Raw genomic sequence first — 14,979 nt, 5'->3', positions numbered from 1 at the left:
GGAGATGTTAAATATTTAGACTAAGTACTTTCCATATTACACAATAATAAAAATTGAAGGTGCTAATGTCGGATTAAAATTTATGTACACCGGATCAACAGATTCAACAAAAACGTAATTAAATACTACATTTATCAATGAGTTAACGTCCATAATATTTTTTATTAAATCCATTACACCGTATTTGTAATTTTGAAGGCTATCTTGAGATGACTTGTTTTCTAGTCAATAGTGCTATTTAACGAAGCAACTGATTGAAAAAAAAGAAAAAAAAAAGTAAGACTCAATACAATATATGTCAGCCACTATCAAAGATAATAATTATAATTAAACCCCTAATCAAGGAAAAAAGATGTAGTTATCTTCGGAAAAAAAGTGAAAATGCTACTACCTCTTTTGCAAAATAATAAAATGAACGCCGTTCGTTTCTCCGTTCAATATCCAACCTTTTAATATAATAACGAGTATTTTTTTAAGTAAATAGAAAATAGTCTTCTCATCGAGACAATTTTTTGGTGCATATATGTTGGTATGTGATATGAAGTTCACATTATTTTTTTTTATATTCATAATACTACTACTAAGGTTACAAGAGGAATTGATAAGGTATTTTTTTTTTTTTTTGGGGGGGATCGCTATATACTACCTTACTTAACCGGATTGATATAGTGTAAAGCATCCAAACTAATTACAATTAGAATTATCAGGATCTTTGCCGACAACAACCAAACATTCATATTATGTTTAGGGAGTAAGGGATATCTCTGAAGAAAACTTCCAAATATGTGAAGTCCAATGTGATAATCATAGGATCCTTTCTATGTATCGCTCTCCTAGTACCAAGCACAATTAATACCAATTAATTTCTACTTATTTAAGATCAACTCGTTCTGTCACAATCATCTGTGGGGACTTCAATCTTCCATATATTGATTGGGCATCTTGAATCCCCTTCTCGTCTACTGGTAAGCTGTATATAGAAGTCATTCAAGATTTTTCCCTGGAACAAAAAGTGATGGTACTCACTCTCGGGGCAATATTTTGGATCTGGTGCTCTCCTCCTCCAATTCTACTGTTAACACTAAAGTATTAATGATATTAATTTATCTGATCATTATCCAATCTTAATTTCCACCACTAAAACTATTAACTTATTTGTGTTTTTGTCTTTTATATTTTAATAATTGTAAATACATCACTATTATTAAAAACGATAATTTTTATATTTTATAAAATAAGTCGACCTTTATAGGCTTTATTTATCGCCGCTGGTCGAGAAAATAAATAAATAATATTATAACCATTATTATATAGAAGTATTTTCTGAATATTTTATTAATTTTCTCAATTATTTTGACCATCTTTAATGGGATTTCCCTCTCCCTCCTTAGCCTGAGCAATGCCGGGTAACCCTTAGCCAATATATATATAAAGTTCCATATCAAAAATAATAATAAAAAGTTCCATATCAATAGTCCTTAATAGTCGTATTTGAAGAATGGGAGATTCTTATATAAAAAAAATTGGTATTTCACATTTTTTGGGCTAAAACGAGTGCACCTAACATTTATTACGTGCTTTCAGGAGAAAATAATCTCTCAGAGTCAACTGACCCAGAGGAACAACCAGAATAATAGTCAAGAAATCAATTTTATACTTCGACTGGAGATTATTCCTCAATGGGTAGTGGAGAAATTGGCTCGTCCGCCAAATCTTACATTTTGCTAAACATCCGTCCCCATAGTCGATATCAAAGTGCTCCCAAACTAGGGTCCGAACCATAATTGGACTGCAAATAGACTAGCAAGCCCCTTTCTTTTCACAGAAATAAAGATACACGAGGGAAATAAAATGTGATCTTTAAAACAATGCAATATTTTCCTCTCAACTTTGATCGGCTTACTACCATGAAAACAGACCAAATGAGTAACTAAATTATTCTAATTTTGACTTAGTACCACAGACCTGAATAGTAACTGGACACACAGCTTATATGGTAAAAAGGGAAATAAGAGCTTCGATATTTTTAATATTTTTATTGATGTATAGCGAGAAACTCAATAATATGGTTTTTGATATGATAAACATATTTCATAATCGACTTCGGCGCACCGGCGGAGGCACTTAAAAAAACTGCAGATTCCAAAGAAACCTCGTTTTCCTTTGGAAATTCGTAAGCCGAATCCAAAGCTTCGTCCATCTCTAATTAGAACACTCAGCCATAATATATGGTTTGCTAGTATGTTTAAATAAAAGAAACCAAGAAATGATCCTGCTAATCCCGACAAATTGAAGAATGTTTGGAAGGAGAGCGGCTTAGTTGTCATGACGTTTTATATGATCAGCTCCAAGGAGCAGTAAGGCATGCATTATCCTGAATTCGATCCTTAATTCTATTCCGAGTCAAGGAAGGACTCACACTTACAATTCACAACAAATCCCCCGAGTTACTTTTTGTCTTTAATGACTTAGTGATTATCTTATATTTTAGCTTAAAGAAAACCCTCATTTTGCACTCCATTTTTCATAAATAAAGCCACTAGTTACTACATTATATATAGATTCATCCTTCTTAAGAAGTAAATAATATTGATACCAGAGCTTTAGAAAATAAAAAATACTCCTCAGATTGCCAAGTACAAAAAAGTCGCTCCCGCTTCCTTGGACATATTTTATACATATCTGATATTACGTAATTGTCAGTGTATTAGACCCCTTGCCCTTAGAATTAAAAAGTAATACATATTTAATAGCTTGTATGTAAATAAAAACTTTTGTTGAAGTCAAATGTTAGTTCTTTTTTATATTAACTTTTCCCCAACTCTATTGATACACATTTGAAGCTACATATCATATTTAAAAAAATAAAAAAAAACTTTTTTTTTTTTTTGCCCTTGGATTTATATGATGTGACCATTATTGCTTTTACTTCATCACTAACTTTCCAGCTGAAAGAAACTTCAGCTGTCCTTTATGTATTTTCACGTGTTATTGAAGTATTGTTTTTGGGTAATAAAATATAAGGGTTTTCGAGCACACAAGGTGTATTTCATTATATGAATGAAGTCCATTCTCTTGGATTGTCCCATCCAAGATTAATAGAAATACAAGGTCATGCCATCATGTAATCGGTCTTGAAAGAATTTTTAATTTATTGTAGCATACCGACTGCTGGGCTATGCATACATATTTTGACGTCATAGAGTATGACAACGGTACTCTAACAGTAACAGTCAACACAATCAGAAACATAGTTAATCTTGATAACAGCTATACCTTGTTAATTTGAACTATTCCATTATATAATGAAATAAATTATGGGTAATTCCAAGGTCAATAGAAATACAAGGTTAGATCATCATGTAATCAGGCTTGCTAAAATTTTCAATCGGATGTATTGTACCGACTGTTGAGCAAGATAGGCAGATTTTGACAAAACACACAACCACTTATAGTCTATGACGTCACTATTGCTTGAATTTTCAAATCAATGTATCGTACCGACTACTGGGCAAGAAAAACAGATTATGAAAAAACACCCATGTTTTACTCATATACTATGACGTCAATATTAAAAGCGTGGTGGAAGTCAAACATCAGTAGTAAACACGCTATGGTATAACCTTGTAGTTCTATTAACCTTGAATCATTCCAATCCAAATGAATCCCTGAAAAACAGCATCATTTTATATATATTTTTCAAATTGGACACATAATTTAACATTAATTATAAACTCAAAAAGTAAAAATTTTAGCCTTTTTTTTTCATCCGGTTCAGGATTTAGAGGCTTCTAAAGTTTCGGCTTCGATGCCATATACCGAATTTTGACATTGCTATATTTGGAATGTTTTTGAAGAGATCAATCTACTTTAAAAACCATTTAATAGGTAATTGTTTAATTATTTGTTTGTATTTTATTGTATAAGCCAACCAAATGAGTTTTTAACCATTAGGTTACGAGGTACATATTTTTAATTTCACTCTAATTTGCTTTACCATACACACATTTTCATTTATAGTATTTAGATGGAATCGAATGTATCGCTAAAAATTTTGTATATTTCTAATTATACATTACAAATTTCAGTGAAATTGCATATGGAAATGTTTGATTTTTTGTAGGTCAAAATATTGACCTTATGACGACATTATGCTTAAAAACTCATTTTGTTGGTTTATACAATGATATGTAACAACCAAAGAATTTAACAATTATCTATTAAAAGGTAATTCAAGTAGATTGATATCTTTAAAAACATACAAAATATAGCTACTAAAAAAGAGGATAGGTGGCGTTGAGACTGAAACTTTAGAAGTCTTTAAATCCTGAACCAGAGGACAAAAAACCTGAAATTTATTATTCTTTTCTTTTTATCTAATATTAATATATGTATGTGCCAAATTTAAAAAATCAAAGATGGTGCTGTAAAAAAGACCATTTTTTTGATTGACTTCATTTATATTGCATTATTCCTAAGGACGACTAGAACCCGTTCTAAGGCTGAACTGCGCCAAACAAATATGGACCAACACAATTATACTTGTAAGTACAAATAGAGTAATACATTTATCATTTTTGATCACATTGATTAAAAGTACATTTTGTTGCAAAGTGAAGACATACAACATAAAAAGAAAAATATAACGCTTTAAAAAAATTATATTTGTTGCTTTGAAAAATATATTTTTTTAAATAAGAAACTGACACTTTATTGACAGAAAAATAAAATTTTAAACTTTATCGACCACAAAAGCCTCATTTTTGAGTTATAGAGGTCATTTTTATATTTCTTGAGGTAAAAGCAATCAGACAAAGTTTTAATCCAGTTGAAAAAACTTGATCGATAGAATTGTATGAAATATGACCTGTCGGCTTGTCACCCCCCTCGGAAAATCACATGGTACGCTTAACAAGCTGAAAGATTTTGGGAGAAGAGCAGCCGTGCTGTCATAAAGCTTGATTAAAGTAGCTTCAAGCAGCTCTGAATTGAAGGAAATAGTACATATCTCACTGAGTATCTACCAAAGACATAAACAGAAATGACTTTGATGTTGATCCTCATTTCTATTAACTACCCAACAAGGATCTACACTTATAAGTCTCCAGCGAATAATCCTTGGGACCATTCTTAGAACCCTAGGTACTTTGAACTGTCAGTACAAGAACTAATTAAAAAAAAGGATAAATAAAGTTGAATAATGTCGTCAAGGGTCGAACTTTTTAAGTTGTAGGACGGATATCCAGGAGTGAACTGGACCCAGACTAAACTAGATGGAACTCCAGTCTTTAGTCTTACATAAGGGTATATGTCATTACATATCATTCATTGACACAATTTTGCTCAGAATAGAAAAACCCCATAATTTATAAAAGGAGTTACTTTGCATTCGATCAAAAATTCCACTCTGAGTCCAACAATGACGTACACTTATATCTCTACAACAAATCATCGGAGTTACCCTTTGTTGTTAACGCACAAGTGATACCTTAATACTTATTGTTCTCTCTGCAAGAATAGCAGAATAATGATGACAGATTAGGGAAATAAAAAGCTAATGTTCAATCTGCAACGACAAGAAGTATCGCACTCCTCCAATGTCATATTTTTTTACAACTCCAGGGAGCACTACCAATACAAACTACAGATCCCTTTTCTCGCAAATACGTTTATACAAATTATCAAAATAGGTATATATATGATTAGTGATGAAAATAGTGGGTATTTTGGGCATGATAAAAAAAAACGAAGGAAAACTTAAGATACTAACCCTGACACTTTGAAGAATATTTTGGAGGAGAGTAGCTTATTATGACATTACGTTATTTCAGGTACAAGCAGCAGTGACAAGGGCGAAAAAGGGGTAAAAAATTTTTTTTAAAGATTTATTTTCTTAAAAAATGTCTTTCAAGCAGATTATACAGCAGAAAAAAAAATTTAATTTTTGAAATTTTTACCAAAAAAATTATTTTTTTGAAAACACCTGTAGATTTTTGACTTTTTTTTCAAAAAATTCAATTTTTTTGTGAATAGTTATATACTTTTCAATCTTTTTTCCAAAAGATTTTATGGTTAAAATTTTGTAGAACTTTTTTTTTTGTTTTTTGTGAATAGCTATGGATTTTCGAAATTTATTTCAAAAGTTTTAGTTTATGGATTTCAAAAAAAAAAAAATACACAAACCAAGTACATATATATAATCCTCCTGACGCCCTTCTTATTTATACTTGGAGTCCAACAAAGTCTTACAATTATAACTAGGCAAGAAAAACTCAAGATTATTTTTTGTCTTTTATGAACACACAAGAATGTTCCATTAGTTTTTGAATATAATTGAATGTAGTAGAAAAATAATTCTTCTACATAAATAATTCAAGAAAATAAAGGCAGCCCAAAAACACACACGATTTACAACACTAGGCATAATTTATAAGAGTAACATTTACTTATATTTTCCAATGTACATATATATACGAGGATTAAGATTTTAGTAGTGTTTATTCATGGTTCACGAACCGATTCTTTTAAGTATTTTGAATAACAGTTCGTAAATAACTAACTTTTCTCAAGGATTCGTGAATCACTAGTAGTAGGTAAATATCTCAAAAGGATATATGGGATTACAAATTAATTCCTCCACTCACAAATTAATAATTAATTAAAGAAAATTTATGAGCCTCACGAAATAATTAATTTTGAAGTTTAATTAGAATACAACCATTAAACATTTCCAAACATCTCGAGGGGGGAGCCCCACCCCCAAATAAAGGAATTTTTGCTTTTTACTAGATTTTTTTTTATTTTCAGGCTTACATTTTTTTACTCAAAAATAGTGGTAAAATTTTTTTCCAAAAATTTAATATTTGAAATGTTATGTGAACATCTCTGGATTTTGACATTTTTTTTTAACAAAATTTCATATTTAAAATTTTTTTTTCAAATAACTCAATATTTAGTATTTCATTTATTAATTATTTTCCAAAAAAATTAATTTTGCCTTAGCAGTTGTGGGTTTTTGAATTTTTTCCAAAAATTCAATTTTATGTGAAAAACAATGTATTTTTCAATTTTTTCCCCAAATATATGTTTTTTACTTACCAAAGCTGTCATTATTATTCTTCTTTTTTTTTTAAAGTGTAAGTCGACTTTATATTTCAATATATAAACACAAATTAAAATCTAAATATCATATACACGATTGAATAGTTAAAAATATGACACGAATTAATAAAGTTTGATGTTGTTGTACCAATATAATTCAGACACAAAAATACAAGGCACATTAATTATCCTTTAAATAGTTTCAATGTGGTGATCATATCACAAGATAAGGACGGATAGTTCCATGCATTTTTATTTCACAATTATGAAGAAAATCATCTATTCACGATAAGCGCTCCAATACCATTAAACCTCTCCAGCACTTCGTGGGATCTTAATAAGAGGAAGTCTGCCAAAACGTTTTTTTTTGTTTTTTTTAAATTAATTTTCAAATTATAAATTTTCTAATATCAAGCAAAAATTCCTTAATTTTGAAGGAGGTTACAGTCCCTCCAGCCCACCCTCTGTGTACGCCCCCTACCCAAATATAATCCTGAAGACACCCCTTGAATGTATTAAGTACTTCCCATTAGTGTTTCTTTTTTTATATGAGCTGATATAAACTCCAACGAGATTTAAATTCACTTTTACATACCGTTTTTATACAACTCCATATGTATATTCCTTTCTTTTCTTTGTTTAATATGACGCTTGATTGCATTGTTATTACTTAGATTAAGTATCTAGGTACACTCAAAAATGACTAACGCATAGAGTAAAGAGACACACATTGATTTATCAATATAGATTAACTCATAATATTTGAAATAAAGTGTAGAGTAATTTCCAAAGGCTTTTTTTTTTCATGTATTCCAAAACTTCTAATCAAATACTCAAAAAACAGATTGGATACGAAAAAACTCATTTCAAATTCATAATCCATGCATTAACTAGTACTAAAATATGAAACTGAATTACATAAAGACTCGGCCTTACCTGTGAACTCTTGAGCATTGCAGTAAATACTTTATGGAACGTAGCACGATCTGAGGAATTAGAAATGGAGGATCTCTTTTTAGAAGGTGTAGTTAGTCCACTAGAAGCTGAGCTTGTGTGCTCATGAAGAGTAGAATATGAAATGGGCTTTGAGGAGAGGAGACTCGTAAATCGGTTCTTTGTTTGAACCACTTTCAATTGTTGCTAAATTGAAGAGAAAATGTGTACATTAGTTTAACATTAACATTATATCGTAGTATGTAATTTAAACAAATATAGAGAGAGGAGACAAATTGTGCCACAAGATGAAGCCATTCATAGTTCTTCACCTGACAGAAGGGGTATGTAAGTTAAAGGGATTTTCAATGGAAGATCAATTACTCCTCGCTAAAAACCAAGCAATTATATTGTAAAAACTCGACTATAATATTTATATTTAGAAATTTTGTCTACCTACGTATACATTTTCAGCTGTAGTATTTAAGTGGAATCGAATGTATCTCTAAAAACTTATTGTATGTTTATTATATATTAAAATTTGAGTGATATTAAAAATGGAAATGTTTCATTTCTTTAGTTTTAAATATTGACCTCGTGACCTTATGGGTATAAAAGCTTTTTGTTGGACTAAACAATAAAAAAATAGAACAATTATCTACATATTAGATGGTTTTTCAAGTAGATCAATATCTTCAAAAACATTTAAAATACAGCGATTTAAAAATATAGTAGGTGGCGTCGAGACCAAAACTTTAAAAGCCTCTAAATCCGAAACCAGAGGACATAAAAGACTGAAATTTTGGATTTTTGATATTTTAACTAGTATCAAAATATTTGCCAAATTTGAAAAAAATGCCGTGAAAAATGTTCTTTTTTTTATTGATTTCACTTGGAATGCCCCTATTATTAAAAAGTTACGAGGATTGAACTTCAAGTATCCATTGTCGCTGTCTCCAATTTTGATATAGAAAGAGAAAATAAGACGTGGAGTCAAATTTATACAATGTACCCAAAATATTACCTTCAGAACTTCGCCAATATTAACCATAGCAGGAAGACTGTCAGATTGTTGAAGCGGAAAGGAATGTCTATTCCTTGAGGACTTGGATATTGGATGTGGCTCTCTTCCACCCAAGGAGACAGCCTCATATCCCTCATTAATATTTTCCCATTTCGTTGTTCGATCATATTCTCGTGATATGTAATTTCGTTTACGTTGTTGCTTTAAAAGTGTACGAGCATCTGAGCCAACGTCTATAATAAAGAAAATTAAATATTAATATGTGCCTAAATTTGTTATTCTTCATTATGAATAATGTAGGCATATTAGAGTAAAGAATATCCTTTTTTCCCCTCCTTTCTTCCTGACCTAAATGTTATTTTTTTTGCTAGGAAATTTTGCTTTAAAACCACTTTGCCTCCTGGATATTTTGCTTTAATAAATGAAATTTATAGATCTTTTATTTCTGGTCAAAATTGATATTTATGGAATTTTTGAATCAAAATATGTAATGTGTATTACTATAAAATGTATTAATTGGTTGTTTTTTTTGGAACTTTTTTTGTAATATTCACGAAAAGTTATACTTTTGGGAAAAATATTTTAAAATTCTTAGTTATTCTCGAAAAATTTCAAAAATCTACAGGTACTCAAAAAAGATTTAATAATTTCTTGGATTGTAATTTAAAAAAAGTATTCTCAATTAATTAAACTTTTCGAAAAAAAAATCAAATCTAAAATTTTTTGAATTTTTTTTCAAAACTCCACAGCTGTTTACAAAAAATTTCAAATATTATATCTCAAATATGTTTTTGTTTTTTTTCAAAAAATTTTAAATATTAAATTTTTGGAGAAAAATTTCATTTATTAATTTTTTTGGAGAAAAATTTCAAAAATCCATGGCTATTCACAGAAAATTAAATTTTTGGAATATAATTTGTGAAATTATATTACTAAATTTTCTAATAAAAAGCGGAAATTCCTTCATTGGAGGGGGGGGGGAGCACAACCCCTTTAGTATTCCCCTTGCAACGCCCTTAAGAATTGAATTAAAACAATTATGTAATGAATGTCTTCCGAAACTAAAAGTGTTTTATTTATGAATTATGATATCGTAAATAAATATGTTATTATTATTTTTTTAATTCCATAAAAACATTTATGGGACGATTGCTTTAATTTAATAAATATTTTGAAATAATTATCAAATTTTCATTGTGGAACCTCGGAGTAAGTTTGTCAAAAAAAAAGTAATACAGAAGACTGGCTAGTTTATATACCTCCCAAGAATCGATATTATTTAAATGCATACTCCCTCCTAACTAGAATTATATTCTAAATTTGCCAGAGGAAAGCGTTTGGTAAATTTCTGAGGACATCCAGTCTGAATGGGTTAATGGATAGACAATGTAGAATTTTAAAACATATTTTACAAAATTATAATATCGTAGCTATTATTTTATTAATAGAGGCAATCTCATCAAAAACTGATGGGTATTCATTTGATTCCCAATCTTTGCACAATGTAGATAATATGTGGATTTTTGGTGGATCCACGAGTAAAGTAGAACAATGTCTCATTGAGTTATGCACCCTTCTCTATTGCCCATATCGTTTTACGTGGATTTTGTGGAGTATGATTTAATAGTTTGAAATTTTTTTCCGATACTCTCCCAAAATCGACGTAAAGTCTCCACAAAAAACTATACAAGCAATTAGGAAGGGTCCATAGGACAATAAGGCAGAGTTCAACTTTGCCTGTTGCTCCAACAAAAATCGACCTATTATTTAATAGACATTTTTATAAAAAATGTTGAACTATGAAAATAATATATTATAATATCTGGTTGACATAAAAAATTAATGTTGTTAAGATTATTTTAGAGTAAGAATTTATTTTGTCTGAATGTCTTATATTTATACAAGTATTTTTAGCATTTTAATAGATATTTAAGAATACAAATTATTTGATGGAATACTAAAAAAGGATACAAAAAAAGTTAATAATTATTTAAAAAAATTATGTAATTATTATGATCAACTCACTGTTTATCATGTAATGAAATGCGCCCAGTTCAATAACCGCGTTATTAAAATAATGTGTTTACGAACGGAAGGTTAAAGTCGATATTTAAATCAACTTATATAGATAACATGAATTTATAAAAAGCTCCTCAGTAATCTCAACAGAGTGTAAAAAAAAATAAAAAAAAGACGATTGATCACCCTACCATGAATATAAAATTTTCTTTCTCAATAACTTAATTACTTTACTCTTTACACAAACAAGAATCACTTATGTAAATTACATTATAAAAAAATACCATGTATAAAAAGACTTCAATGATTTGATGTAATAATTAATCATAGCAAAAACAACTATTATAATTGAAAGATACATTCCTTCGGCCATTCACAAACTAAATAGAAAAAACCGCTCCTGTCGTCTAGGACATGTTTCATACAGCTCTATGTATGGTCTTTCAGAGTTTTTAAATTTTATTATGAGGCGTGGTTTGAAGGCTCAACGGGATTTCAACCTTATTTAAATCTCTAGAAGAAAGGGTATTCAAAGCCTCTCTTCTTTAATATTTCTAAAGAGCTAAAATAAATAAATTTGCCGGTATGAAAAAATCTAAGAAATTAAAAATTAGCGTGGTTCCCTGATAATTTAAAGAATGTTTGGGAAGAGAGCAGGTTAGCTGCCATGAAGTTGTATTAGATGAGTTGCAAAGAGCTGCGAGAAGAAGGAACAAATTCAACTCCTATGATATAGCCGGGAATTACTTTGATGTCGATACTCCATTCTACTCCGAGTCCAACACAGACTTACATTTATAATTCTCGAGCAAGCCTTCATTGTTACTCTTTGTCTTTCATGATTCCAAGCACTAGTTATTATTTACTTAATACTTAGATATTCTGCCATCAATAATTAAATAACAGTCACAAGTGCATTGGAAATAAGTATAAAAATAGTTCAGATTACAAACTCCTGCTTTCTAGGAAATGTTTCATACAGTTCTATGTATTGTCCTTCAGAGTTTTAGGATTTTATTATCAGGAGTGGTTTTAATGCTCATCGGGATTTCGACCTTACTTAAATACATCTCTAGAAATCAGTGCCTCTATTCTTTAACATTTTTAAAGGGCTTAGACAAATTAATTTTTATTTTCATGGCTAGCCAGATGTATTATATTAAAGAAGCCATAGTCTCAACAAGGGTCAACCAACCTAAAACCTAAAATTATGTGATAATCGTCACTTGTACACTTAATTACAACTCAAAACACCCTAAAAATAAAATTATTGTGGACATTCATAGAGGGAGTTTTAAAAAATATGATCTAAAACAAGTGCAAGTCTTCAATCTGAAGCATTTTTTCTAAATTTTGATAAGCTGTCCAGTATGAAGCTACTACTTATGAGTGTGCACGGAGTAATACTGAGGATTTGTTAAGGAGTTTTAAGAATCAGAAAGGGAGTAAATCTATAGGCATGTCTTTGCTAGATACAGAGTGGGATTTATTTTTGTTTGTTAGCTCTCTAAGATACTTGCAGCTAATCTTAATAAAATAATTCAAATTTTCCGGATTACCACCTTCATTTTTAGGGTTTATTTTATACAGGCAAATCATATGAATTACAATTATATTCATTAATAGAATATTTTTGAATATCCTAGTAAAAAAAAATAATGTCTAAGTCAAAAGGCTAACAGCAGATATAAGCTTAATTTATTATACTAAGCTTCAAGGTAAAATATACAGGATAATTCATAATGAATGATCACTTTTAATATCAGCTTATCTTATTAAAAAGAAGAACGATTGTATCGTCTAATTAATTGCATGTCTCCAAATCCAAAATAAGATCATGTTCATCTCATCTTGATTGAGATAATAATATATGTAGTCGGAACAAATCAATATCGATGTCGTTTTTTTAATAATGATGAATTAATCATTATTATGAAGACTAATTATGAGGTTGTGTGAGTATAAAAGTATTGCCAGTGGTGTTGGTAGCGTCATTATGTTATAGCCAGTGATGTATATCCGTTAATTTTTTTTAGCCGGCCCATTTTTTAAGAATTGGTAATCTAAAGAATGAATTTTCTTTTCCTTAGCAGTTTTAATTATGATTTAATTCCTGAGTAGTGAATATCATTTCCTAAATAGATTCTATTATATTCAAACCCTGTTCAAACGTTTGTGTGAGATCATAAAAGACGGAGCATAACCCTGAGGATTTGTTGTAGCGTTATAATTGTAAGTCCATGTTGGACTCAGAGTAGAATTGGGGATTAAAATCGGATTATTTCTAGCAAAGATAATTGTTTATATCCTGTTCTCCTTCATCCCCTGTCACAGCTGATTGTACCTGATCTAATGAAACATCATGAGAATGATTATGTATCTCTTCCAAAATATTCTTCAAATTGTTCAACAATGTCCATATTCCTTTTTTTTTAACATACCTATTGTACACAGGATTTTCAGCACTAGTGACAACAATATTGAACCACCAATGGCGTAACCAACAAACTTGTGATCCAGACCCTTCTCCCTCACCCCCCAACAAAAGAAATAAAAATAGATAAGAACCTTTATTGTACCTTGCAACCTTTCCCTCCAAAAAAGAAACAGAAAAAGACAACAACTAAAAAACTCTCAGACTGAGTTGGTTTATAATTAAGCATTTTATCCCAACCATGGATTTCTTATTCAATAATAATGGCTTGGATTTGTTCACATCTCATATGTATATTATAAGCAATATGTATGTTTTGTTTTTAGCATGCAGTAATTAATTGGAATCGAATCTAAAAACTCATTGTAAATGTTTATGATAGTTAAATATATTAACTTAGAAAAATTTGGTGTGAAATTTAAAATGGAAATGTTTCATTTTTTTAGGTCAAAATATTGACTTCGTGACCTTATGGACAAAAACTCATTTTGTGGGATTATACAATAAAAGGATAGAATAATTATCTATTAAATGGTTATTCAAGTATGTATATCAATTTCTTCAAAGACATTCAAAATACAACGATTTCAAAATAGTGTAGGTGGCGTCGAAAAAAAAAAATTAAAGCTTCTAAATTTTAAAAGTCGATGAACAAAAAAATAAATGGAAATTTTGGATTTTTGAATTTTTAATTAATATTAAAATATGTGTCATATTTGAAATAAATTGAAGATATGTCCTTTTTTTTTTTGTTCATTGATTTCCATTGTAATGACCCATACTTGATCATAATTAAGGACACATTTACAGGTGGATGTTTGCACTCTACCAAGTCCCCATTCTAGTAAATTTTTTCTTTCATTAATAGCATTTAAAAAAAGAAAGGTAACAAAAGAGCTCTAGTTCCATGCATACAGAGAGTATTCCTTGGCTAAATCGAATTCAATCAATCAACGTTTAGTACACGACTAGGAGTAATAAAATACTAAATAGCAGAGGAATGGACATATAACAATAGAATACATTTTTATGATATAAATTTTATTAAATTCCTATTGTAGACTTCATACTTTGACAATATCTATTAAAAACTACAAAAAATAAGGAGATCAAATTACTAACTTATAAATGAAAAAAACAATCATTATCTTGGATTAGCTTGCAAAGAGAAAAAATAGATTATTGAGTATTTATTTACAAGCTACAATTATTCATTAATTATTTGACTTTTATGTGACTTATGTCAGAGAAGATTTAAAAAAATAAGAGAAACGTCTCTTATCACTTCGTCACAGCCGGAAATGTTGTTTTTCCTTAAAACTATGACAAAGAGTGTATTTTGATTCAAATATTCTCCTACTTGTTATTTGTTAATAATTAAACTACAATCAGAGCCGACCAGGGCAAGAGAAAATAAAAAATTATTCTTATGAAATCATGGACAGGTTCTTAGGTTTTAATTTATAAA

The 14,979-nt window shown here is 29.5% G+C and overlaps 1 protein-coding gene across 9 annotated transcripts in view; it reads right to left on the bottom strand.

Moving 5' to 3' along the window:
* The window catches only part of Mekk1 (mitogen-activated protein kinase kinase kinase 4), a 163,082-nt gene that overhangs the window by 62,503 nt on the left and 85,600 nt on the right, over positions 1-14,979 (bottom strand). For all 9 annotated transcript variants that reach the window (XM_040720933.2, XM_040720934.2, XM_071891533.1 and 6 more), the window contains 2 exons: positions 9,059-9,291; positions 8,038-8,241 (listed from right to left, as the gene is read on the bottom strand). In XM_040720933.2, coding sequence (XP_040576867.1) covers positions 8,038-8,241; positions 9,059-9,291 — 437 coding nt within the window. The remainder of the gene's footprint in view (positions 1-8,037; positions 8,242-9,058; positions 9,292-14,979) is intronic.

This window comes from Lepeophtheirus salmonis, chromosome 10, assembly GCF_016086655.4.
Source record: "Lepeophtheirus salmonis chromosome 10, UVic_Lsal_1.4, whole genome shotgun sequence".
In the NCBI taxonomy this organism is placed as follows: Eukaryota; Metazoa; Arthropoda; class Copepoda; order Siphonostomatoida; family Caligidae; genus Lepeophtheirus; species Lepeophtheirus salmonis.
This window is presented reverse-complemented; position numbering and strand designations above follow the sequence as displayed.